A 25,202-nucleotide genomic window follows, 5' to 3' on the forward strand; every position below is an offset into this window, starting at 1 on the left:
CATGTTATCAGGAGGGACCAATTCCTGGGGAAGGACAGCATGCTTGGTAAGGTCAGTGAAAAAGAGGATGCCCCCTGTGGTGCGATGGAGTACTTTTATATGACCTTTCTCACCATGGTCTTGTAACTTCCAATAAAAGATTGGGTGGGACTATGCAAATAAGGTGCTTATGGCTCACCAAGGGGATTGAACAGCTTGCTAATAATACAAATAAGGTGCATGGCACTTTTGAGGTGTGTGGAACCCGTGCATCCGCTAGACTTAAAATGAGCCATCCCAGAGGCAGACAGGAGGGCCCTCACTACACCAAGAAAGAAGAGCTAGGAGGGTAGTATGTCCTTTGGACCCAGGATTCCTGTACCGAGAATCTCCTAGACTTAGGAGACAGACAGCTGTAATGCTGGAGGTGGCGGGAAGTGGCAGCAGAGAAATGGCAGCAGCAGGGGCAGGAGACTGGCAAGAAACTATGGTGGGCTTCCCAGCCCATGGAGCAAGGTGGTTATAGTGTGTGTGCCAACCCACAGAGCAAGAGAGCTGAGCATTTTGAAGCAGAAGGCTTTCTGGTGGAGTGAGGTGCCCCTGGGCACTTATTAGTAGAGCTAAACAAGAGCTCAGGACAGCTGAGAAGAGGAGTCCTGATCGAAGAACTGTATCCTGAGTTGTTCCTGATCCTGAATTGTAACCTATTATTTCCCTAATAAACCCCGTAACTGTGAGTATGGTCTGTAAATTCTGTGTGGCCACGGCAGTGAATTATCGAACCCAGCAGAGGGGAAGCCAGTCCATGGCAGGGATGGTTGGTATCAGAATTGGTAAAAAGGTCGGAGAGAGGAGGTATATCTGACCTCCACCTCATAGGAATCAGCTTTGGGCCGATACTAATGGTAATTTTTTCTCTCCCTCATGAAGTTAGAGGAGGTCAGATGCCCCAACTGTGTCATTTTTTACAACCCTCAATGAGATGGATTGACGCAGTGGCTACAACAATGGGCTCAAACACGGCAACGATAGTGAGGATGACACAGGATCAGGCAATGTTTGGTTCTGTTATACATGAGGTTGCTATGAGTTGAAACTGACTCGATGACATCTAACAACAACTAACCAAAAAGTTGGCAATTCGAACCCACCCAGCAGCACCATGGAAGAAAGGCCTGGCAACCTGCTTTCATAAAGATCACAGCCAAGAAAGGAGCAGTTCTATTCTGTAACACATGAGGTTGCCATGAGTCAGAATCAACTCGACAGCAGCAAATTTGGTTTTTGGTTTGATTTAGAAAGTTTTCTTCCAGATGGAGGGCCAGTGATGCCAGCACTGCTTCTAAACCAAACAGCAAATGGTCCTTTTCACACTGACTTGAAATATGTCTTCTGACATCTATGTCTATACAGAGTGAGATACACACACATAGATACATATATACATATGCTTAGATCTATTTTTAGACTGTCTATTCTATCCCAAGGACATCTGTCATTTCCTGTGTCAGGCCACGTGTATTATTATTAGAAGCAGGCAAAAGCAGTTACTATTTTTTTCTTAAAAAAAGAACAAGCCCTTTGGAACCACTGTAGGGGTTAGACAGGAGCAGAAACACCTGGAGGCCCAGAGGCCTGTTGAGAGAGGCTGCAGGGGATACCCTCCATCCACAGAACCCCTATCAGCTCCAGCCAAGAGAAGTAAGAAGGACATGGCTGCTTGTAAAATAAAGTCTTTTCTTTTATTTCAAATCAGCCCATTCCAAGTTAGTGCCATGAGTTCAGACAGGAGGCCTGAGCCCACCGGGATGTGGGGGAAGGGTTTGTGGCCCCTTCCCCAGCTCAGTCCTTTAGAGGAGGGGGCTGCCTGCCAGGGATGGGGGTTACGGGGCTGGCTGTCCCCCTCCTTGGCCAGCCCTGGTCCCTGGCCTGCGCCCTTCAGCTTACTCCCAGGGCTAAGGAGAAATGGAGGGAGGGGTGGGGGCAGGGCAGGGAGGTGTCCTGTTGGGGTATCCATGGCCAGGGGTGTTAGTGGTCAGAGCCCAGTCAGGCAGGGTTAGTGGGGTCTTCTCCGGTCTCCAGGGAAGGAACTGTGGAGAGAGACAGGGTGAACCCAGGCCAGGGGCAATCTGCACACAGCATGCCCCCTGCCCTCGGATCCCCAGATTACTTCCTGTGAAATGGGGGGCCGCGGCCCCTCCTGTAAAGAGAGGTTAAGAAAATAAAACTGAAGAGTGGTTTGTGGGTGAGGGTGCCTAAGGAGGTTTCTTTGGGCCTCCTTCCCTCATCGTCTGGAATCTGAATTCTCAGTTTGGGAGAGGAGGGCAGAGGCCAGGCTTTGGATGCTTGGGTGCCACTCAGGAAGCTCACCGGAGATGGGGGGCTGGCTCCAGTCTGGCAGGGAGAAGAGGCTCAGATAGATGACTGCCACTGCACGAAGCGCTTGGATTCCTGTGCATGGAAGGTGTGGGCTGAGGGGGATGCAGGGAGACCTGGCGGGGTGGTGGGGGTCCCAGCCCCTCCCTTCTCCCTCAGATCCAGGACTCTAGGCCCCCAGCCCCCTCCTCCCTCAGACCCAGGAGTCCTGACCTGCACCCCCCTCCTCCCTCAGACCCAGGAGTCCTGACCACCAGCCCCTCCTCCCCCAGGCCCAGGAGTCCTGACCCCCAGCCCCTCCTGCCTCAGACCAGGTGTCTGAGCCCCAGCTCTCTACTCCCTCATACCCAGGAGTCCAGCCCTTGGTCCCCTCCTCTCTCAGAGCCAGGAGTCTGGGACCCCAGCCCCCTCCTTCCTCAGACCCAGGAGTCCAATACCTGAGGGTTGAAAGGGTCGTCATCGTCTGTGTCATCATAGTCGTCACTGGGGTGCAAGGGGGCAGTGGCAGAGAAACAGGATGGGAGCCATCAGGGGGCTGCACCCCCCACCAGTATCCCACGGATCCTGCCCCCTCCCTCTTTCCCCCCTCAGGACCCTGCCCTCTCCCCCCGTCCTGACCTGGGCGGGAAGAGTGCCCAGGCTCGGGGCAGACTGCAGAGGGCAGTGGCCAGGGCCCCTGCAGACAGCAAGGAGAAGAGCAGCAGGAAGAGTTGGCCCTCCAGGGCATCCTCACACAAGCCTCGAAGGGCTGCACCATAGTCCTGGGGGGCAGGTGGGGAAGGGCATCAGCAGGCAATACCCCTCACCCCCAACACACACTGTATGCACGAGTCAGATGCCTGCTGTGTGATACCAGACAAGTTACCCAACCTCTCTGAGCCTAAGTGTCCTCCTCTGTCCAATGGCGTGAATGCTGTTGTTAGTTGCCATCAAGTCAATTCTGACTCATGGCGACACCAAGTGTTAGATCAGAACTGCTCCATGGGGTTTTCTTGGCTGTAATCTTTATGGAAGGAGCATACATGGCACAGTGGTTGAGCACTTGGCTGCTAACTGAAAGGTCAGCTGTTTGAACCCACCAGCCAATTCTTGGAGAAAGGTGTGGCAGTCTGCTTCCCTAAAGGTTACCAAAAACAAACAAAACCGAACCCATTGCCATGGAGTTGATTCTGACTCATAGTGACCCTACAGGACAGAGTAGAAGGGCCCAATAGGATTTCCAAGGAGTGGCTGATGGATTCAAACTGCCGACCTTTTGGTTAGCAGCCGAGCTCTTAACCATTGCACCTCCAGGACTCCTCCCTAAAGATAGTTGTTCGGTGCTGTTGAGTTGGTTCTGACTCCTAGCGACCCTGTGCACAAGAGAACGAAACACTGCCCAGTCCTGTGCCACCCTCACAATTTTTGCTATGCTTGAGCCCATTGTTGCAGCCGCTGTGTCAGTTCATCATATTGAGGGCCTTCCTCTTTTTTGCTGACCCTCTATTTTACCAAACATGATGTCCTTTCCCCCCAGGGACTGATCGCTCCTGACAACATGTCCAAAGTATATGAGATGCAGTCTCGCCATCTTTGCTTCCAAGGAGCATTCTGGTTGCACGTCCCTAAAGATTATGGCCTTGGAAACACTATGGAGCAGTTCTGCTCTGTCCTTTAGACTTGACAGCAGCGAGTACTTCCAGCAGTCACACTTGGTAAGGTAGTTGTTAGGTGCCATCGAGTTGGTTCCAATCCATAGTGACTCTATGTACAACAGAACAAAACATTGGCCAGTCCTGTGCCATCCTCACAATCATTGCTATGTTTCAGCCCATCATTGAGGCCACTATGTCAATCCATCTTGTTGGGAGTCTTCCTCTTTTTCATTGACCTCCTACTTTACCAAGCATGATGTCCTTCTCCGGGGACTGGTCCTTCCCGATAACATGTCCAAAGTACGTGAGACAAAGCTTCGCCATCTTGCTTCTAAGGAGCAGTCTGGCTGTACTTCTTCCGAGACAGATTTGTTTGTTCTTCTGGCAGTCCATGGTATATTCAATATTCTTCACGAACACCATAATTCAAAGGCATCAATTCTTCTCTGGTCTTCCTTATTCACTGTCCAGCTTTCACACACATATGAGGTGGTTGAAAATATGGCCTGGGTCAGGTGAACATTAGCCCTCAAAGGTCCTGCACCATTCCCATGATCGGTTGTGATCACAGGATTTTATTGGCTGATTTTCAGAAGTAGATCTCCAGGCCGTTCTTCCTAGTCCATCTTAGTCTGGAAGCTCTGCTGAAACCAGTTCAACATCATAGTATGTGGAAGCCTCCACTGACAGATAGGCGGTGGCTGTGCATGAGGTGCACTGGCCAGGAATCACACCCAGGTCTCCTGCGTGGAAGGCAAGAATTCTACCACTGAATCACCATTGCCCCAGACAGTCAATACATGTTAAATTTTATTACCATTATCCCTGGTGGCATAGTGGTTAAGAGTTCAGCTGCTAACCAAAAGGTTGGCAGTTTGAATCCAGCAGGCAGTCCTTGGAAATCCTATAGGATAGTTCTACTCCGTCCCATAGGGTCGCTATGAGTTGGAGTCGACTGGACTGCAAAGTGTTTGATGAAGAGGGAATCCCTGGGTGCTGCAAATGATTAATGCTCTTTAGCTGATAGCTGAAAGGTTGAAGGTTCGAGTCCACCCAGAAGCACTTCAGAAGAAAGGCCTGAGGATCTATTTCTGAAAAAATCAGCCATTAAAAACCTTATGGTGTACAGTTCTACTCTAACACACATGGAGTTTACTCAAGAGCAACTGGGTAACTGGTTTGAGGAAGAGGGTGGAAGGTGCTGAGGCTGGAGATGTAGCCAGGGCAAGGAGTTGGGACTTTAATCTGTGCACAGTGGGAATCACTGGAGGGTTTTAAGCAGAGGAAGAGTTGAGTGGATTGTGTCTTAAAAGGATAGATGGCTGTGGCATGGAGGACAGGTGGGGTGTGTAGGCAGGGCCACAGGGAAGAAGCTTTTGCAGACATCCAGGCGAGAGCTGAGGATGGCACTGTCCAGGGCAGCATCGGTGGGGTGGTGAGGTGTGGCTGGATTCCAGGTAGGTTTTAGAGGAAGAGCCAACAGAGCTTGCTGGTGGAATGGTTATGGGAGGTAAGAGCAGAGAGCAAAAAGCAGACAAAAGGGATATTCTATAATGATAATGGTGTCACAACATAAAAATGTAATCAATGTCGCTGAGTTGTAAATGTGGAAGTTGTGTTGGCAGATGTTTTGGTATGTATGTTTTCCCTACAATTTTTTTTAAAGAAGGATAGTTCTAGGTTTCTGACTTGAGCAATTGGGTGGGGGTGGGTGGGCGGTGCCTGTAACTGAGCCAATGAAGGCTGAGGGAGGAGCCCCTGGGCGGTGCGAACAAATGGTTAATGCGCTGGGCTGCTAACTGAAAGGCTGGAGGGTAGAGTCCACCCAGAGTCACCTCAGAAGAAAGGCGGGAAGATCTACTTTGGAAAAATCAGCCATGGAAAACCCTTTGGAGCACAGTTCTACTCTGACACACATGGGGGCCTACATGAGTTGCAACTGACTAGAAGGCAACTAGTTCGTTTTTACGGTTTGAAGGCTGAAGGAGGGGGATGTCAGGGAAATAGGGAGTTCTGTTTTGACTGTATCTGCATATAGCGTATGCATAAATGTTCTTTCATCCTCACGACAGCTTTGCAATGCAATGCAGGCAGGGATCAATTCCCTCACCCTGCCTTTTGTAGTGCCAGGAAGAAATTCAAGCCCAGAGCGGGCAAGCCACTTGCCCAGAGTTACAGAGCCTGACAAGGGCAGTGCTGGGATTGGATCCCAGGTCTGTTAGGCCGTTTTGTAGGTCCAGGCAGAGGCTCTGTGGAAGGGGGAATTGGGAAGGAGTGCAGGTTCACCTTGTGCAGGCTGTGGCAGTGCAGCAGTGCCACCAACTGGTGGAAGTTTCCCTCTGTTACGTTCAGTGTCTCCTCCAAGGACAACAGAGGCTTCTGAGGTGGGAAAAGGGAGATTGTTATTCCAACTACAGCTCAGGACCGCCTATCGCCTGGGCTCCGCCCAACTCTGTAGACCCCGCCCACACCTGCCGGTACCGACCCTTCTTCCAGCCCCGCCCATACTTGGAAGTGCCGCCCCGTTTTACAGGTCCCGCCCACACTCCAAAAGTCCTGCCCACACCCCCGTCTTCCTTCTCTTGAGGTCGATGTGTGGAGGTCCAGACCTGACCCGTCATTCACTGGCCTTTTCTACACCCAGAAGGCCCCGCCCACACCTGGCCAACCCACCCCATTCTGCCAGCCATGCCCACAGTCTAAGATCTTGCCCAAACACAGAGGAGCCGCTCCATTCCGCTGGCCTCACCCACACTCAGAAGTCTCCACCCACACCTGCTAGATCAGCCCTATTCTGCCGGCCCCGCCCATACCTGGCTGACAGGCTACATTCCGCAGGCCCAACCCACACTCAAAGGCCCTGCCCATATCGGCCTACCCCAGATTCCGCCCACGCACCCACACCGGGAAGGCCACGCCCACACCCGTCCTACCAGCCCCATTTCGCAGCCCCCACTCACATCCGTAGGCGCTGCCCAGACCAAGCCCACCCAGACCCCACCCCATTCTGCAGGCTCTGCCCACACCTGGCAAACCTACCCTACTCTGCCTAGCACACTCAGAAGGCCTCGCTCACACCAGAGGCTCTCCCGACACCCAGCCGAACCGCCCTATTCCACTGGCCCCGCCCACCGACAGGCTCCACCCATACCTCCCTTCCTGCAGGCCTACCTGTGCAGAGGGGAACTGAGGAACTGCTTCTCTCTCCAGGCCCTGCAGCTGGGAGTGAATGTTGGCCAGAGCTCGCTGCGACAGAGTCAGCCTCTGGGGAAAGACAGAAGGAGAGAGAATCCAGTAGTCCACGCCCCAGCACCGCTTCCTCTCTCAGGACACAGGGCTCTGTGCCCCTGACACCTTCCTCCTCCCCCAGGACCCAGAAATCCAAGCCCCCAGCCCCTCTCTCCTCCCTTTCCGGAGTCCGAATTCCAGGTCCCCTCAAAACCCACTCCCCTTGCCCCCAGCCCTAACCTGTTGAAAGGGGTTGGAGACCGCCTGGTTGCAGAGGAAATAATAGTTCAGGATGTCTGAAGCAGGAGGAGGAGAGGGGAGGAGTCATGAGGATCTGGGACCTCCGAGACCCTCTGGGGGAAGCGTCTTGTATGTCCACCTGGGTGCTCCGGCCACTCCTCACCTCAAGAACCCTTCTGTGATCCCGATGACCTGGCATTCGAAGACCAGCCAACGCTCCCAGCTCCAAATCCCTCCTGCCCCCAGCCCCATCCCAGGCACATCCTGGTCTCCACACCCTCCCCAGAAAGCAGAGGTCCAAATTCCCCTTCTGCCATCTTTCCCCTGACTAGAACGTGCTCTTTGCATTTCCTCCAGGTGGCCAAATCCTCCTAAACTTGAAGATCCAGCTCCACCACCTCCCCTGACTCCTGTGTCTGGAAAAGGTGGCATCTGGGGGGCCAGGCAGGGCATGGTTTATGCGTGGCACTCCCACCCCACCCCAAACAAGGCTGGGCACGGGGGACACCTGAGGAAACCAGGTGGATCGGCAGATCACCTGAGTCGAGCCCTGTCTCCTCTTGGGTCAGGTTCAGGATGTAGGTGTCTGGATTGGAGCAGAAGTCACTGAGGCCCTGAGGGAGGCACGGAGAAAGGAGGGCTTCAGACCTGAGAATGACTCCATTCCAGACTCCCACAATCAGAGAACTAGAGAACTCTGTCCCCAGCTCCTCTCTCTAGTCCTTGGGGACCCACGAGTCTGGGCACCCAGCTCTTCCTCCCTCAGACCCAAGAGTCCCATCCCCCAGTCCCCTCCTCACTCAGACCCAGAAGTCCTGGTGCCCAGCCCTTCCTCCTTCAGGGCCCAGAAGTCCCAGCCCCCAGTCTCCTCCTCCCTCAGACCCAAGAGTCTGGGACCCCAGTTCCTTCCTCCCTCAGACCTGAGAGTCTAGGACCCCAGCCCCTTCCTGCCTCAGACCCAGGAGTCCTGGCCCCCAGTCCCCTCATCCCTCAGACCTAGGAGTCCAGGCCTTCCTCAGACTTAGGAGTCTGGGCCTTCCAGCCCCAGAGACCAGGAGCCTGGCCCCCCAGCACTCACCACTGAGGCAGCTGCCTCTAGGCCCATGGAGCCCCAGCTCAGGACAAGAACCACGAAACTCATCACTGTCATCCTACAGTGGGGACAGAAGGATGGGGTGGGCTCTGGGTTCTTAATCTCTCTACCTCTTCCCTTCCCCCACCCCAAATCCCCTCACAGTCCCCCCAACCTCTGGAGCCTAGAGGATCAGAATTAGGACCAGAGAAATTAGTGGGGAGGGTGGTTGTTGACATCAAACTGAACATCTGGACCCTGCCCAGAGAGGCCAGCGGGGTGGAGGTGAGAAGTAAGCTGCCAGAAGGGCCCCAGGCTGGCAGGCAGGCAGCCTGGATCACAGCCCAGCTCTGCCCCTGCCTCACTCTGGGGCTCTGGGAAGGCAACTGCCCATCTCTGGGCCTCAATTTCTTCATCTTTAAATTCTGCAGAAGTCCAGTGCTTCTCAAGCACTCTTCCAGCTTCCGGAATCAAGATGGCATCTGAAGTCTGGTCAGCCCCTAGCTCAGCCCAGTCTCCTTCAAGGAGTGGACAGCTCCAGGACTGATGTTCACCTCATGGTTTTTCTCTGGGTGGTGCAAATGGTTAAATGCTCTGGGCTGCTAGCTGAAAGTTTGGGGGTTTGAGTCCACTTAGGCACCTCAGAAGAAAGGCCTGGCAATCTACTTCCAAAAAACCAGCCACTGAAAATGCTACGGAGGACAGTTCTACTCTGACACACATGGGGTCACCATGAGTCAGCGTCAACTGAAACGGCAACTGGTTTGGTTTTCGTCTTTAGGGTGGTGAGAGAGGAAGAGGGGGACTCAGGGAACCCCAAACTGAAGGTCCGGGTTTAAATCCCACTGTGGTCCTGCTTTACCAGTCTCCAATGACTCCAATGGATTCAGAAATACCAACGATCAAGAAGATGGCCAAGGAACGCCTGAAGCTACCAGAAGCCAGGAGAAACAAGAAAGGATCTTCTCCTAGAGCGTTCAGAGAGAGCATGGGTCTGCCAACATCCTGAATTTAGACTTCTAGCCTCAGAGCTGTGAGAGAATAAATTTATGTTCTCGTAAGCCACCCAGTTTGTCAGCGTGTTGTACTGTGGTGCCTTGCATGTGGTGTTATGATGCTGGAAGCTATGCCACCTGTATCTAAAATACCAGCAGGGTCACCCATGGTGGACAGGTTTCAGTGGGGTTTCCAGACTAAGACTGACTAGGAGGAGAGTCTTGGTTACCTATTTCCAAAAATTAGGCAATGAAAATCCTATGGATCACAACAGAATATTATCTGATCTAGTGCTGGAAGTCGAGCCTCCAGGTTGGAAGGCACTCAAAATACACAGTGGCTGCAACAACGGACCTGAGTGTACCGGTGGTCCTGGGATGGTGCTGGACGGGGAAACGTTTCATTCTGTCGTACGTGGGGTCAGAGCTGATTCAACAGCAGCTAACAACGACCTCCTTTGTGGGTGCTTGGAAGGAGTTAAGATGCACAGCACTCGACAGAGGCCAGCGATCATCGTCCTCATCATCATTGCAAACATTACTTTTATTAACGTTATTATTTTTTGACTATAATAGCGTCTTTACTCTGTTGCCTGTTTCCAGGTCTGCTCCCAGCTGCCCACAGGCTGGGTGCAGTCTGACTGCTCTCTCTGAGCCCAGCCCCAGTACACACAGTGCCTGGTCCAGATGGGGAACTCCACTGACATTTGTGGAACCACTACCACCACCAGTTGCCATGGAGCCGACCCGGACTCATGGTGGCCCCATGTGTGTCAGAGTAGAACTCTACTCCATAGGGTTTTCAATGGCTCCTTTTTCAGAAGTAGATCACCAGGCCTTTCTTCCAAGGGTGAACTTCAACCTCCAACCTTTCAGGTAGCAGCCAGCTTTGTTAGCCGTTTGTTCCACCTAGGGATTCCTATTTGTGGAACAAATGAATGAATTCAATGTGGTCCCTCTTAGAAGAGAGTTGTGAGATTGCATGAGAACCTGCCTGCCAGGGATGATGCTAGGCACACTGCTGAGCAGAAGACTAGTAGGGATCCATCTGAGACCGGAATCACACTGTGAGGTGTGCTGACAGGGATGGCAGACTGGCCATGAGGTAAAGGCTGCCCAGACTTACACGATCACCAGCCACTTGCTCTGCTTCGCCAGGCCCAGGAGGGTGAAGAGGCAGACCAGGAGTTCTAAGAGCAGGAGGAGGACGTAGGCCAGCCACCTGGGGAGGGAGCGAGCATAGGACTGAAGCAGCAAGCCTGGACCTCCAGGGCTTTGAACTGGTTCAAACCAGTCATGGCGCACAAAGGAAAACTCGAACAGACTCGAATTTTTAAAACTTGAGTGAACTGGAATGATAACCAGATTGGGACAAATTACAGGTCGAAGCCCTAGAACGGGAGACTTGGAAGATGTGTAGGGAGCCCTTTTAGGACCCTGAATCAGGAGACTGGATTATTGGCAGGTCTGTGGACAAGGTTGGCTGCCATCTTTGAGCGGGGCACCACTGTTTCTGGCTCTGCTCAAAATCCCACTGGCAAGAGATTTGGTTGCTACGCAACACACATCTGCCCTTGTTTTCTAAGAGGAAGATTGAGTTTCCAGCAGGTCTTTGACCCTTAGTTTTTCCGTTCTGTTTACCGTTCAGGTTCACCCAAATTTTAAAAATTTGGGTCTGTTCCGGTGTCGCTTCTTTGGCCATGACTGAACAGGGCAGAACCAGTTAAAAGCCCTGACGCTCCCAGACCAGTGGGCCGGTAGCGCCTCCAAGTTCATTGCCCAGATCTGCCTAGCTCAGGACCCAAGTTCTTGCCCCAGCTCCACCCAGCTCAGAACCCAAGTTCGAGTCCTAGCTCCTCCCAGTTCAGAGCCAAGTTCGTGCTCAACCTCCATCCAGGTCAGAACCTGAGCCCAAACTCTGGTTCTGCCAGACTTAGAGTGGGTGGGTAATGCCTCCAGGTTTATGCCACAGGCCCTCCCAGCCTCAGGGCCCAAGTTCATGCCCCATCTCCACCCAGCCTCAGGGCCCAAGTTCATGCCCCATCTCCACCCAGCCGCAGAGGAGGTAGACAGTGGCCCCAGTTCACACCCCAGCTCCACCTAGCCTCAGAACCCAAGTTCATGCCCCACCAAGCCTCAGAAGTGGCAAAGTCCCCAGGTTCACACCCCAGCTCTGCCCAGACTTAGAACCCAAGTTCTAAGTTCTTTGAAGGGGTGAGTGCCCCCAAGTTCATGCCCTAGCTCTTCCTGGCCATGCGACACCCCCCTCACACATTGGTGTAATGGGTGCATTGGGAGGGAGGACACTGTAGAGGTTTAGACCTCAGGTTTGGGGTGGGAGTCCTGAGATCTATCCTGACTGGACCACACACTCCAGCTTTGTGAGTGTGAACAAGTGATCTGGCCTCTCTGAGCTCCAGGTCCCCACCCCCACTCTGCAAAATGGAGCTATGCTATTCATTTCCAGGGATGCAGTGAGGATCCTAACCACAACTCAAGAGCATGGTATATGGATGCAGAGACTGCCTGGGTTCCAATCCCAGCCCCTCCAGTCACTCGCTGTATAACTTTGGGCCAGTAATTTTACTTCCTGTGCCTCAGTTTCCTCATGACGTGAGGCTAATGAGTGAATACACATTAAGCTGTCAGAAGTGTCAAGTATATGGGCTCACTTAAATATTAGCTTTAATATTAATAAGGAAAAACTAAGTATTATTTAATAATGAATAATGAATACAGTGAAATCTGCGAGAGCCAGAACTTGGTGGGACTGCTTGTTTTTCTGGGTCTCATAAGTTTTCCACCTTTGACAGGGTGCAATGCAGTCTTACCACTTTTCTATTGCTCATTTCAGTGGAAAATACAGTAACACCTCTGAGAGCCAGAACTTGGCGGGACTGCCTTGTGTTTCTGGGTCTGGCAAGTTTTCCACCTTTGACAGCGTGCATTCACTACTTTTCTGTTACTCTCTCTTTAGTGGAAAATATCTGAATTTTCCTTCTCTGACAGGTTTCCACCTTATACAGGTTCCAGCTTTCACAGATTTTACTCTGTTAGTTAATCCTTAACCTAAATCTAACTAGTTGCCATCCGGTTGAGAACTACTGCTGTACAGGGCGGCAAGAGTGATCACTCACCTGCTGTCATTGTGTGCCATTCCGACTCATAGGGACCCCATGCGACAGAGTAGAACTGCCCCATAGGGTTTCCTAGGCTGTAATATTCATGGGAGCAGATCACCAGGTCTTCCTCCACCCCCCCCAGGAGCCACTGGGTGGGTTCGAGCCACCAACCTTTTGGTTAGTAGCCGAAGGCTTAACCGTTTCACCACCAGGGCTCCTTACAACCTGAACAGGCACTCTTAATGCAACCAAGAAAGAAATAAGCAAAGCAAGGCAATGATTCTTATCCTCGTGAATCTCACAACTCTATAAAGTGCAATGTTAACAACCTGAACTGCACCTGTGACAATACACCCATCTCAGTCAAGTCGATTCGGACTCAGAGCAACCCTGTGAGACAGAGTAGAACCGCCCCCTGGGGTTTCTTAGGCTGTAATCTTTACTGGGGGAAACCCTGGTGGCATAGTGGTTAAGTGCTACAGCTGCTAACCAAAAGGTGGGCAGTTCAAATCCACCAGGTGCTCCTTGGAAACTCTATGGGACAGTTCTACTCTGTCCTATAGGGTCTCTATGAGTCAGAATCAACTCGACGGCAATGGGTAATCTTTACGGGAGGAGGAGCTGAGGGTGCGTTCAAATGGCCAACCTTTTGGTTAGCAGACTAGAGCTTAACCATTGTGCCATCGGGGCTCCTTCACTCACCTGTACTCCTCCACAAAGGATAAGTCTTCAGCCACTTGCAGGGGGCTCAGGGGCACTCCATGCCAGAATGCCAGCCCCTGGAGCTGCTGGGCCACAGCCTCTGCTTGCCGCCGGGCCCCCCGGGCTGCAGCCACCAGCTCCGTGCGCTGAGTGAGCACTTCCTCCAGGTTGGTCAGCTCTGTCCTCACCGCCTCACCCAGCCTCTCCACTGTCTCAAACACCTGGAGGGAGGGTGGGTCTAAGGTCTGGGAAGGCCATTCTATGGGGACCCTGGGGTTTAGGGATGAGGTTGTGAGGGTGACATAAGAGTGAACTGTACTGGATGCCTGAGATCTGAGGTATGGGGTATCTGAGAACTGAGGAAGGGAGGGGTCTGGGGGGGGTCTGAGGTCAAGTTCATGGAGTTCTGTGGCTTTTATCAGGAGCTCTGGGTTGTCAGTGACTTGAGCCTCTAGGCCTGAATTCTGCATCTGCCTTCCTGAGTCTGGGGTCTCAAGTCTGGGGCCCATGGTCCAGGATCTGAAATTAGATATGAAATCTACGATTTGAGGTTGGGCTGGGTTTCACCATCAGAGTCTGGAATTCTGGGTCTGGGGATTAGAGCTGAAGCCTATTGTCTAGGTCCTGAGTCTCAGCATTGAGGTCCCTTTAGGGCAAGCATTAGGTCTGTGGCCCTAGATCTGATCTTAGGTCAGGGTCTGGGATCTTCAGAGTTTGCTCTTCGTCTAGTTTGGGATATAAGTCTCAGGTTGACATCCAGAGCTGGAATTGGATATGAGTTTGGGGTCTGGGTTTGAGTCTCTACTTCCAGAGCTAGGTTAAGGCTCTGTGGGTCCCACATCAGAGGTCCTTTATTTGTGATTAGGGTCAGAAGTTGAACACACAGTTCCAAATATAAGTCTGAACCTGAAGTTCTGGGTCCTAAGTTTCACATCTGGGGTCTTTGACTTAACTCCCATTTCTGTGGGAGGGGTCCCTCTGTGCCTGGGTCTGCATAGGTCTTGGGTCATGGTGTGGGGATCCAGTCTGGGTGTGGGTCTGGGGTCTGGCCAGCACTTGGCCCCTCACCAGGTGGTCAACGGTGTTGAGTGTGTGGTTGGCATGCAGCAGTGCAGAGCTGAGCTGAGCAACCCCGTCACTGGTCTCGCTGTTGCCATAGAAACCGATGCCAATGCCGGCGCTGAGAGGAGGAGAAGGGAGGGGAAATCTCAGCCGGTCCTGGGACCCTGGGGGCCACAGCCCATCTCCTCATACACCCATCCCGCCCCCCACCCCCACGCCATTGGTCCAGTCCATCGTGGGAAAGGAACTTCTCCAGCCCCGGATCCCACCAGTTGTCAAGGTAACGGGAAGGCCTCACTCCCCCGGCTGCAGGGACGTCATTGTGATGCTAATGGTGGGTGGAGTGGCAGAGGGGAGGGAGCCTCCGAATTTAACCCACGTCTCCCCAGAGCGAAACCCAAATCACACCCAGTCTCAGGATAAGAGGTCCTCCTCTCCAATGATGCCAGCCTCACACACATCCCCTTCATCCTTGTCCAAGAATCCAGTCCTCAGTACCTGTCCCCTCAAGAATCGAAAGTCCCCACCCCTGCCACTCGGGGGTTTCTAGAGGTGCAGACCCCCATTCACCATCTCCTGGGGGACAAGGAGCCTATCGCTCCCAGCCTTCCTCCCACCCTTGGGACCCAAGCGTCTGGCCAGCTGGGAGGGAGGGAAGGGAATGTGGGAGGGAGAATGGGCAAGAAGCCGGCGCCCCCGCCCCACTCCAGCCAGCACACAGGGCTCTATTGTGGGGTCTGAATGCGGGGCCCATGCCCCTCCCCCGTTATGTGTTCCAGGGTGGAGGGGGCGAGAGCCCGACTGGGCGGAGGGAGATGGTCGCCTTCACAGTTCCGAGCCTGGGGCTACGCATGGGGGCCCCCACCCTGGGCACTGGATCTGACGCCAAGCCCCAGTGCCCTTGCCTCATTGTTCAGAGTCCCACAAAGCTCCTCTTGTTCCCAGGCGGCGGAGGCTGGGGCCGTGTCTCTCCCCCACTGGGCCTTTGTCCACCACCCCCGTCCACCCCCACTCATGAGCTCCTGAAGAAGAAGCATCTTGGATATAGGGCACCCAGCCCCCACCCCACCTCCAGAATCACACACTGTTTCTTCTAGCAGTACCGGAGAGTGGCACAGTCTAGCTTGGAGGGAATCGACTTTCAGGTTAACCTATGGGCTGTAGGAGCAACCACCTCTGGTTCCTCTACTTGCTAGCTGTGGGGATTGGGACCCTAATCTGTGGGCTAGGACAGATGTCTGTGACCTGGGGGTGCTGCTTGGGGGTGACCTGTGCTCAGCACGGGCACTTGCTAAATTCTGTGTCCTCAAGTCCCCTTTCTCTCTTCCCTGGGCAGGTCAAAGGAGGTCCTTGGGTTCAGATGGGTTTGGGAGTCAGGCTAACTTGGGTCCCAATCTCCACTCTTCCACTTTAGCCAAGAGGCCTTGAAAAGTTCACTTCTCTCTCTGACCCATCCTCTTTCAAAAATGGATGTGACAACCCTGAATCCATCAAGGCGATTGTAAGAAGGAATAAGACTAGCTCAGGTCTGGGCACACAGTAGGTGCTCTTGGATTGTAATATCCAGTTATTGCCTGTCTCCTGGGCTAGAATGTCAGTTCCATGAAAACCCATTGCTGTGGAGTCGATTCCAACTCATGGCGATCCTATAGGACAAAGTAGACCTGCCCCATAGGGTTCCCAAGGCTGCAATCTTTATGGAAGCAGGCTGCCTCATCTTTCTCCCATGGTGCAGCTGGTAGGTTTGAACCACTGACCTTTTGGTTAGCAGCCTAGAGCTTAACCACTGTACCACCAGGGCTAGGAAACCTTAGCTCCGTGAAGGCAGGGACCTCCTCTGGCTTGTTCAGTATCTTCCAGCAAATAGTAGGTGCTTATGAAAGACTCGTTGAATGAGTGAATGAATGAATGAGTGACATCATTAGTTAACACAGTTGGTGAGCACAACTGTGAGCCAGGCATTGTGAATTATCTCATTTAATCTTACTGTAACTGTGGGGTGGAAACCCTGGTGGCATAGTGGTTGAGAGCTATGGCTGCTAACCAAAAGGCTGGCAGTTCGAGTCCACCAGGGGCTCCTTGGAAACTCTATGGGACAGTTCTACTCTGTCCTACAGGGTCTCTATGAGTCGGAATTGACTCAACAGGAGCTTTTTTTTTAAACCAGTAGCTATGGGGTGGGTTTTACTGTAATGCTCATTTTATAGATGCACAAACTGAGGCCCAGAAAAATTACATCACCACCCCCTCTTCCCCGGATTGTAGAGCTATTCGATGAGATAGCCATCAAACACAGGTAGTCTGATCACCCAGTTTCGGCTCTTAACCCCTACTCCTTCCTGCCAGGCTGGCTGTCATTGGGATAGTCACTTTGCTTCTCTGAACCTCAGTTTCTCCATACATCAAATGTTCCCTGCTGCATGGCTGAAGTGGGATTCTGTTTTCAGGGGAGTCTCCTCCTTCCTGTTTACTCCCATGCCCCAAGACACCACCAGGAAGGCTGGCGGAGAGCTTGGGGAGCCTTGTCCCCATTCCCCACCCACCCTGGGGCCCCTTTACCAGCCGACGAGAAGGGCCGCCACACAGCTCCAGGTAACACAGCCTCCTCCGGGCTGGGGGCTCTTGGCCCCAGGTGGCTCTGGGGGCTGGCAGCAGCAGAAGCGGATGAGGTAGACAGCAATGAAGATGAGGCTCAGGCCCAGGCCCAGGCCTGCCAAGGCCACCACCAGGAGCAAGGCCTGGGAAAGGGGGTGAAATTAGGCCTCCATGGGCACCTGTGTGTTCCAGACTCAGAGCTCCCTCCCTGCATGGCTGGGGGTTCTGGCCTTAGATCTCTGAGTTGAGATGGGAGGAGTCCTTCGCCAGATCAGGGACTATACACCAATCCCAACCTTCTGATGTTCAGGTTGGTGGGGGAAAAATGGGGTCTCCAGCCCTGTCCAAGCTAACAGCTGGGGCTCTGGGAGAAGGGGCCGGGTCAGTGGAGGGAAGTTCCAAAGAGAAGGCTCAAGTCTTGGGTTCTAGTTCTGCTCTCCCTCCAATGGCTGTGTGACCTTTGGCCTCCCTCTCTGAGCCTTGGTTTCCTCCTCAGTGCAACCAGGCAGGTGGAGTGGAGCATCTCTGAGAACCTGAGGAGTTTCCTTGGAACTGTGTGGGATCAGGGAGTGGGCAGGGGTGTCTGCTCCAGGCAGGCTTACTCTCCCTCCTCCCTGTTTGTTCTCCCCACTCACTGCTCTTTCTCTCCCCTCCTGCTGAGCTCCTTACACCCACCACAGCTATAAGCCAGGGACTCACAGAGGGTGTGTGGTGGCTTCTGCTTCTGTGACAGTGTGTGTGTAGGACTCAGAGACTGGAGGAGTGAAGACAGAAGAAAGAGGGGGAGGGGGAAGAGAGAGAGAGAAAAAAGGAGGAGGAGGAGGAGGAGAAGGAGGAGAGACTGCAGTGGGGTGTGTGAGTGCATGAATGAGTGTGCATGAGTGAATGTATATGTGAGTAAAGAGAAAGAAGAAAGAAGGTGAAGGAGGAGAGAAGAGAGAGATGGAGGAGTTGGAGGAGGAGAGAAGAAGAGGAGATGAAGAAGGAGGAGGAAAGAAGAGAGAGAGAAAAGGAGGAGGAGGAAAGAAGAGAGAGAGAGAAGGAGGAGAAGGAGAGAACAGAGACAGAGAAGGAGGACAGAAGAGAGAGAAGGAGGAGGAGAGAAGAGACAGAAGGAGGAGGAGATGGAGGAGAGAAGAGAGATGGAGGAAGACACAAAGGCAGAAAGACACAGCAAAGGAAAAAGACAGGTGCAGGGCTGAGACGGAAAAAGACAGAGACCAACAGAGATGGAATCCGAGATGGAGAGAACAGAGTCAGATAGAGAAGCAGACAGATACTCAAACACAGAAAGATACAGAAAAGTAGAGAGTCAGAAATAGGAGAGAGAGAGAGGGAATCAAGAGCTGGGAGGACAGAGACACAGAAGAGCTGTCCGGAGCTGGGTACGCCCTGCAGAGTGACAGGGTTTTTCGTGTGGCAGGGAGTTTACAGTGGATGCTCTGCAAGCTGTGTGTTTTACAGACGCTGAACTGGAGGCCCAGAGCTGGACAGGAACTTGCCTTCAGCCCCACAACTAGGTGGAGGCAACCTTAGGACCAGACGCAGACCTCTGAGCTCGCCAGCACTGTTTTCCCTTACAGGGGTGTGTGTGAATGCATGAGTGAGTATGCGGATGAATGTGTGAGTGCATGAATGTGTGTGTGTGTGTATGAGTGTGTATGTAAATGTCTGTGAGAGTATGTGAGTGAGTGTGAATGAGAGTGTGAGTGAATGAGAGTGTGTGAGTGCATGTGGGTGTTTAAGAGTGTGCACGTGTGAGTGACTGTGCATGTGTGAGTGAGTGTGTGCCTTTGTGGGCTCACCTGCACCTGCCCATGTGAGAGAGTGAATCTACGGACATTTCTGTGTTTCTGGGCACAGTTATTTGAGTGCATGAGTAGCGTCTGGAGGTGTGAGTGTGTGTCCGTGCAGGTTCGTGTTGGCAGGTCACTGCGTGTATGAGTGTGTGAGTGTGACAGCACATGAACGTGCATGTAAGAGTGTGTATGAAAGTGTGCATGTGTGTCTCCCTGTGGAGGAATACCCACCCTGAGTGTGTGTGACTGTGTGTGTCCCCCTGCTGCAACTCTGACCGTGTTGGGGGTGGTGTGAGCCTCTGTGTCTTCATTGAGTGCCCTGGCTGTGACTCGTCATGGGACCCTGAGTGTGCCTGGAGCCTTGAGGCTGGTTGTGTGGTTGTCAGTGTAGGAAGGTCTCCATGGCTGTGAGGGAGTGTGACTCTCGCAGCCATAGCTGTGAGTCTAAAGTGCCACTGGAGGTTGTGGTTGTGTAACCGTGAGGGAACCTGGGCATACTGGGCATGAGACTGTGGGTGAGGGTATGATGGTCCCAGGTCTCCGTTTAGTGGAGGAGGTGGGATGGGTAGGGAGAGGGGGCGCCATGGAGGAGGCGGGGAGGAGCTGCTCACAGCTGTGCCAGCCGTGACCCAAATAGCTCAGAACACAGCACACATTCCTTTCCTGCTTTTCCAGGACCCTCTCCTCCTTCTAAGCTCTTGCATCCCCAGCTCCCTTTCCTGAGGGGCTCCCTAGGAAAGATCCAAGGAGTTCAGACACTACAGGCAGGACCCAACGCTCATTCCAGGGCTTCTAATTCCCCCACCCCGATTCCCAGCTCAACCAAGCCTTTCTCCTCATTAATCTCAAAGTCAAAGACTTGAATTAAACCGGGTCAGGGGACAGTCCTTTTGCGGCGATTGGAGCTGACCGAGGCTGGGCCCCCTTCCCAGGGGACCCCAGCTTCTGTAATGTTTCCACACCAGCCTCTCCTGCCACGACCCATTTCTGTCATCCCCAATCCCCAAACCTAACCTCATCTTTGCACTCCCCTCCACTCTGGCGCCCGGATCGACTACCCCTTCTGTCCTGGGACGGACTGGATGCTTTCTCTTCCAACCCCTCCACCCCATTTTCCCACCTCTCATCCCTCCCGTTTTCCATTTCAGGTTCTCAACCCCACCCCAGAACCGGGGCACCCCCTAGCCCTTTTCCTCTTCACCATTACCAGGTCTTCTGTCTCCTGGGTCCCATCTTAACTGGGACATATTTACCTGCCCTGATCCCATGGGGGGAGGGGTCATCTTTTAGGACACAGGAGGGTGGACCTACTCCACCCCCCCAAAAAAGACCCTGGAGGCTAGCAACCCTGGCAGCTCCTCTCTCAGAGACCCAGGAATCCAAGACCCCCAGTCTCTGTTCAGAGACTCAGGGGCCCAGGCCCCCAGAACCCCCTTATTTAAGGAGCTAGGGGCCCCGTCCCAGGAGAGTCTCCAGGCATTCCCCAGGCTCCTCCTCCCTCAGACACCCCAAAGTCCAGCCCCGGCCCCCGCCCCCGGGAAACACAGGAATCTGTCACCCAGCGTTCTCCTCCCGCGGGACCCAGCAGCTCTGGTTCCCTAGCCCTGACCCCCAGGACCCCGTTCCCGGCCCCACCTGCTGGTATTCCTGTTCTTGGGGCGCGAAGCCGCTGGACACCGGGCGGAGCTGGAAGTCGACGCGGGGCAGCTGGTGGAGGAGATGAACCCAAGCCGAGGGCCGGTATCCCGGGGGCTCCCCCATGGCCCCCGGGAAGGGGGCAGTGGGGCGGACGCCGGGGCTGCGGGCGCCTCCGGAGTCGAGCTGGGCGCGGGCGGAGCAAGGTCTGGTGGGGCTCAAGGGAGCCGCAGCGGGGGGAGGGAGGGGGTAGGGGGCGGAGATGTGGGGGGAGGCGGGGGGCGGTGCGGGCTGGACGGAGACTGTGCTGCCCCTGGCGGTTGCAGGAGGGACTGCGAGCACCTAGAATGGGCCCCAGTCCTCCTTCCTCATCCTGCAGGCGCCTCCTCTCCGTCATCGCTCCCACCTGCAGCCCGCGCAGGTACAGCGCGGCTACGGTGGGCATCCAGGCCGCAGGCCTGTCAAGCAACTTGAAAATATCAGCCTTCCCTATCTATAGAAGGCCCCTCGTACTACGCTGTCACCCTAAAAAATAATGTTCCTTTATGAAGACCCTTCATATCATGTAAAAACTGTTGCCATAAAGTGGATTTCGTCTCATAGCGACCCTATCCGACAAAGTAGAACTGCCCCGTAGGGTTTCCTTGACTGCTTTGCTGCTAACCTAAAAGTTGGAGGTTCCAACGCACCAGTCATGAGGTAGTCTGCTTTCGTAAAGATTACAGCCTTGGAAACTGGGGGGCAGTTCTCTGTCCTACAGGGTCGCTATGAGTCGGAATCAACTTGACTGCAAGGGGCTCGGCTTTTTAATTTTGTTTTGTTAATTTTGCAGAAGCAGATCACCAGGTCTTTCCTCCATGGAGCTGCTGGATGGGTTCCAACGGACAACCTTTTGGTTAGCAGCCAGGGCTTAACCGTTGTGCCCCCCAGGCTCTTTAAGCAGATATATAGAAGCCAATAATTGTTAGTGGTTATCAGGGGTGGGAGGGAAAGGAAAGGGAGAGTTTTTACTTAGGGGACATTGAGTTTATGTAAATGATGGTGGAATATTTTGGAAAAGGATAGTGAGAACGGCGGCACAACTTGAATATAATCAATATCAATGATTTGTAGATGTGGATGTAGTTTGTTTTAGAGAATGTTTTGGCGTGCATATTTTCACCCCCCCCAAAAAATCCCTGTTGTCTGCGAGTGCTCTCACCTGTGAAGCACGCCTCCATTTGGGTAAAAGCCTCCCCCTCCCTTTAAAAGCCTGCATAAGACCACAACTTCTATATACAAAACTTTCTGTCTATACAGATCACTCCAAACCCATTGCCGTTGAGTTGATTCTGACTCACGGTGACTCCATAGAACTGCCCCATATGGTTTCTAAGGAGTGGCTGGTGGATTTGAACTGTCAACCTTTTGGTTAGCAGCTGAGCTCTTAACCACTGAGCTACCAGAGATCCAGAACGTATAAAAACCCCTCATACCCGTGTAAGGAGGGGGAGGAGTGAATAGCTGTAGCACAAGACCTTTTTGGTGGACACATAAGTTATGCATTTTTCAAAGCCCATAGGACTGTACAACACAAAGAAAGAACCCTGATGTAATTCATAAACTTTAGCTAATAATATGTATCATATATACCACAGGAATGCAAGCTGTTAATAATAGAAACAGTGTGCAGTAGAGAGAGGAGATATATGGGAACTCCCTGTATTTTCTGCACAATTTTTTTTTGAACCTAAAACTTCTCTAAAAATAGTCTATTAAAAAAAAAAAACCTATGTAAAGACCCCTCACTTCTGCATAAAGACCCCTCCTATGTATATAAAGACCCTCCCTCCCACTTGTATAAAGAGCCTACTCATCTACATAGGGGCCCCTTCTATCTTTATAAGCGTGCCTCCCATGTTTAAGAACCTCTCCAAACTGAGTAAGGAATACTTCAATGTATATAAAGATCCCCTACCCCTTGCCATTCACCTTACAGTTTATAAATCATTTTTTCAAGCTACTACTTATGTTGAGTCTCACAGGAACCCACTGATACCATAATGATAGATGGGGAAGGAGAGGCCTTAGGAGGGAACCTAGCCACAATGATGCCACCACCCAGGTAGTCAGTGTTGGAGCTAAAACTAAGATTCCCAGGAATCCCACACCAGCAGTCCCACCTTGCTGTGAAGCAGGACTAGAGTTTACCACTTGGAGTTTTCATACCTGGCCTCCTCTGGGGGATTGAGATGAGTGGGAAGAAGATAGGCAGATTGAGGCTCCACCTACCCCAGCCCCATATTTTGCCCCAGATTGGTGAGAAAGGGCTGGGGAGCAGGTGCCCATCACATTCACGAGGAAGAAAAATAATAGTGGTGGTGGTTGTGATGATGGTGAGGATAATGATGATGGGGGCGATACTAATGATGGTGGTGATGGTTATAATGGTAGTGATTATGGTGATGATGGTGGTACTGATGATGGTGGTAATGATGATGATGGTGGTGGTGATAATAGTGAAGATGATGGTGATGGTGAAGATGATGACGACAATGATGGTGAGGATGATGATAATATTGATGGTGGTGGTGATGATTATAATAGTAAAAATTATGGTGATGATGATGGTAATGATGATGACAGTGATATGATAGTGATTATGTTAATGATGGTGATAATAGTGATGCTGGTGGTGGTGGTGATAATAGTGAAGATGATGATGATGATGAGGACAATGACCATGATAGTGAGGATGGTGATGGTATTGATGATGGTGGTGGTGATAATAGTGAAGATGATGGTGATCGTGAGAATGATGATCACAGCGATGATCACAATAACAAAGACAGTGACGATAGTGAGGATGATGATGGTGTTGGTGGTAATGATTATAATGATAACGATTATGGTAATGACAATGGTACTGATGATGATGGTGATGATGACGACAGTGGCTGACACTTAATGAGCACTTCTATGAGTGTGTCATTCTTCTAAGAGCTTTATATGGATTACCTCATTTAATCCTCACAACAATCCATGAGGTAGGTACTATGATTATCCCCAGGTTACAGATAAGGAACCTGTGACCCTGAAAAGGGTAGCATTACTTGGCCAAGATCACAGAACCAGGAAGTGGCCAGGCAGCCCAGCTGTAGATCCTTGAACCCTGGCAGTCTAGCTGTAGAGCCGCCATTTTTGTTGTTGTTATTTGCTGTTGAGTCAGCTCTGACTTATGGCGACCTTATGCGTAACAGAACGAAACATTGTCCGGTCTGTGCCATCTTCCTGATCATTGGGTATGTCTGAGTCTGTTGTTGTGGCTATTGTGTCAATCCATTTAAACGAGGGTTTCCCTCCCTTTCACGGACCCTGTACTAACCACGATGACTTTTTCTAGTGGTTGATCTTTCCTGATGATGTATCCAAAAGAAGTGAGTTGAGTCTCACCATCCTTACTCCTAAGGAACATTCTGGGTATATTTCTTCTAAGACTGAATTGTTCATTGTTTTGGCAGTCCATGGTATATTCAATTTTTTGCCAACACCACAGTTTGAATACATCAGTTCTTATCTTCCTTTTTCATTGTCGAGCTTTCTCATGCATATGAGGCAATTGGATGGCTTTGGACAGGTACACCTGAGTCATCAAAATGATATCTTTGCTCTTTCAAAGAGGTCTTTTGCAGCAAATTTGCCGATCTCCTACTTCACATCCATAGTCAGTGAACCATCAGGGCTTGTCAAGGAAGGGGGAGAAGAGTTCCTAATGCAGTGGTGTGCCCAGTTGGGAGCATGTGTGTGAGGGTGGGGGGCAGTCTGAGGTGGTTATCATGACTCTGCAACTTAAGAGCACACAGTGGCTCCCCACTGCCCACATGATTAAGTCAAACCCTCTCAGCTCTAGGTTTAATCTCTCTACCATCTGGGCCTGCTTCAGCCCTCCCCATATGGATAATATCTGAGAGTGGCAGGTTTCCATCTTGTAGGACCATGACCCACAATGAGAAATACACTTTACGTCGTGATCTGGTACATGCACACACACACACAGCTGAAGTAAAGTTTCATGAAACACAACTGACGTCTGATATGTGCAATGTTCTCAGATATTTTTCATTTGCCTCATATGCATGTGAAAGCTGGACAATGAATAAAGAAGACTGAAGAAGAATTGATGCCTTTGAATTATGGTGTTGGTGAAGAATATTGAATATACCGTGGACTGCCAGAAGAACAAACAAGCCTGTCTTGGAAGAAATACAGACAGAATGCTCCTGAGAAGCGAGAATGGTGAGACTATTTCACATACTTTGGACATGTTATCAGGAAGGACCAGTTCCTGGAGAAGGACTTTATGCTTGGTAAAGTCAGCTTGAGTGCATCGGTGCTTGTGTGGGTGTGTGCACATGTGCACACATACACACAGGCACACAAGTGCATGCATGCACAAACATGTGCGCACAAGCAAGCACATGCATGCATGCACACACACATACACACCACTCCCACTTCTTTCACACACCTCAGAAAAAAGTTTGAATTAATTGGATCTCCCTCTTTCTCTCTGTATCACTCTGTCTCTTTATCTTGTCTCCATCTTTCTGTCTCTCTCATCTAGGGTTTGCGTCCCAAAAAGCCTGCGTTCTAGCCTCTTTGGAGAATTGTTTCAGTCTATGTTGATTCTGGTATCCCTAGGTGGTGTAACCGGTTCAGGTTCCTGGCAGCTAACTGTTGGAGGTTCAAGTGTGCCCAGACGCACCTTGGAAGAGAGGCCTTGT

At 52.0% G+C, this 25,202-nt stretch overlaps 2 protein-coding genes across 4 annotated transcripts; one reads left to right on the plus strand and one right to left on the minus strand.

Moving 5' to 3' along the window:
* Nucleotides 1-1,720: 1,720 nt before the first annotated feature.
* On the minus strand, nucleotides 1,721-20,661 carry TTYH1 (tweety family member 1). 3 transcript variants are annotated; one of them, XM_049900513.1, is made up of 14 exons: nucleotides 20,440-20,661; nucleotides 16,970-17,148; nucleotides 14,417-14,528; nucleotides 13,349-13,569; nucleotides 10,651-10,746; nucleotides 8,536-8,608; nucleotides 7,996-8,071; nucleotides 7,458-7,513; nucleotides 7,161-7,253; nucleotides 6,276-6,368; nucleotides 2,974-3,116; nucleotides 2,793-2,838; nucleotides 2,350-2,430; nucleotides 1,721-2,069 (listed from the first exon to the last, which is right to left on the minus strand). In XM_049900513.1, the coding sequence occupies exons 1-13, from the start codon at nucleotides 20,563-20,565 to the stop codon at nucleotides 2,392-2,394; spliced, it is 1,353 nt and encodes a 450-aa protein (XP_049756470.1). In that variant the 5' UTR covers nucleotides 20,566-20,661; the 3' UTR covers nucleotides 1,721-2,069; nucleotides 2,350-2,391. The 3 variants fall into 3 exon arrangements, with proteins under 3 accessions (XP_049756470.1, XP_049756469.1, XP_049756471.1); XM_049900512.1 differs by lacking the exon at nucleotides 2,793-2,838; XM_049900514.1 differs by lacking the exons at nucleotides 2,793-2,838; nucleotides 10,651-10,746.
* Nucleotides 20,564-23,379, plus strand: LOC126086195 (prostatic spermine-binding protein-like). Its single transcript, XM_049902375.1, has 3 exons — nucleotides 20,564-20,645; nucleotides 20,819-20,876; nucleotides 23,130-23,379. The coding sequence occupies exons 1-3, from the start codon at nucleotides 20,564-20,566 to the stop codon at nucleotides 23,377-23,379; spliced, it is 390 nt and encodes a 129-aa protein (XP_049758332.1).
* Nucleotides 23,380-25,202: the final 1,823 nt, after the last annotated feature.

The sequence above is a fragment of the Elephas maximus genome, chromosome 11 (genome assembly GCF_024166365.1).
Source record: "Elephas maximus indicus isolate mEleMax1 chromosome 11, mEleMax1 primary haplotype, whole genome shotgun sequence".
Classification (NCBI taxonomy): domain Eukaryota; kingdom Metazoa; phylum Chordata; class Mammalia; order Proboscidea; family Elephantidae; genus Elephas; species Elephas maximus.

Bases quoted from the DNA above. Each gene is read 5' to 3' on its own strand.
- LOC126086195 (XM_049902375.1), top strand. From the start codon at position 20,564: ATGGCCCCCGGGAAGGGGGCAGTGGGGCGGACGCCGGGGCTGCGGGCG. The intron at 20,646-20,818 runs GTCTGGTGGGGC...CTCATCCTGCAG, and splicing joins CTGGGCGCGGGCGGAGCAAG to GCGCCTCCTCTCCGTCATCG. The intron at 20,877-23,129 runs GTGGGCATCCAG...TGGTGATAATAG, and splicing joins GCAGGTACAGCGCGGCTACG to TGAAGATGATGATGATGATG.
- TTYH1 (XM_049900512.1), bottom strand. From the start codon at position 20,565: ATGGGGGAGCCCCCGGGATACCGGCCCTCGGCTTGGGTTCATCTCCTC. The intron at 10,747-13,348 runs GTGAGTGAAGGA...CTCCCTCCCCAG, and splicing joins TCCTTTGTGGAGGAGTACAG to GTGGCTGGCCTACGTCCTCC. The intron at 2,070-2,349 runs GTGAGCTTCCTG...CTCTCTCCACAG, and splicing joins GAGCCAGCCCCCCATCTCCG to TTCCTTCCCTGGAGACCGGA.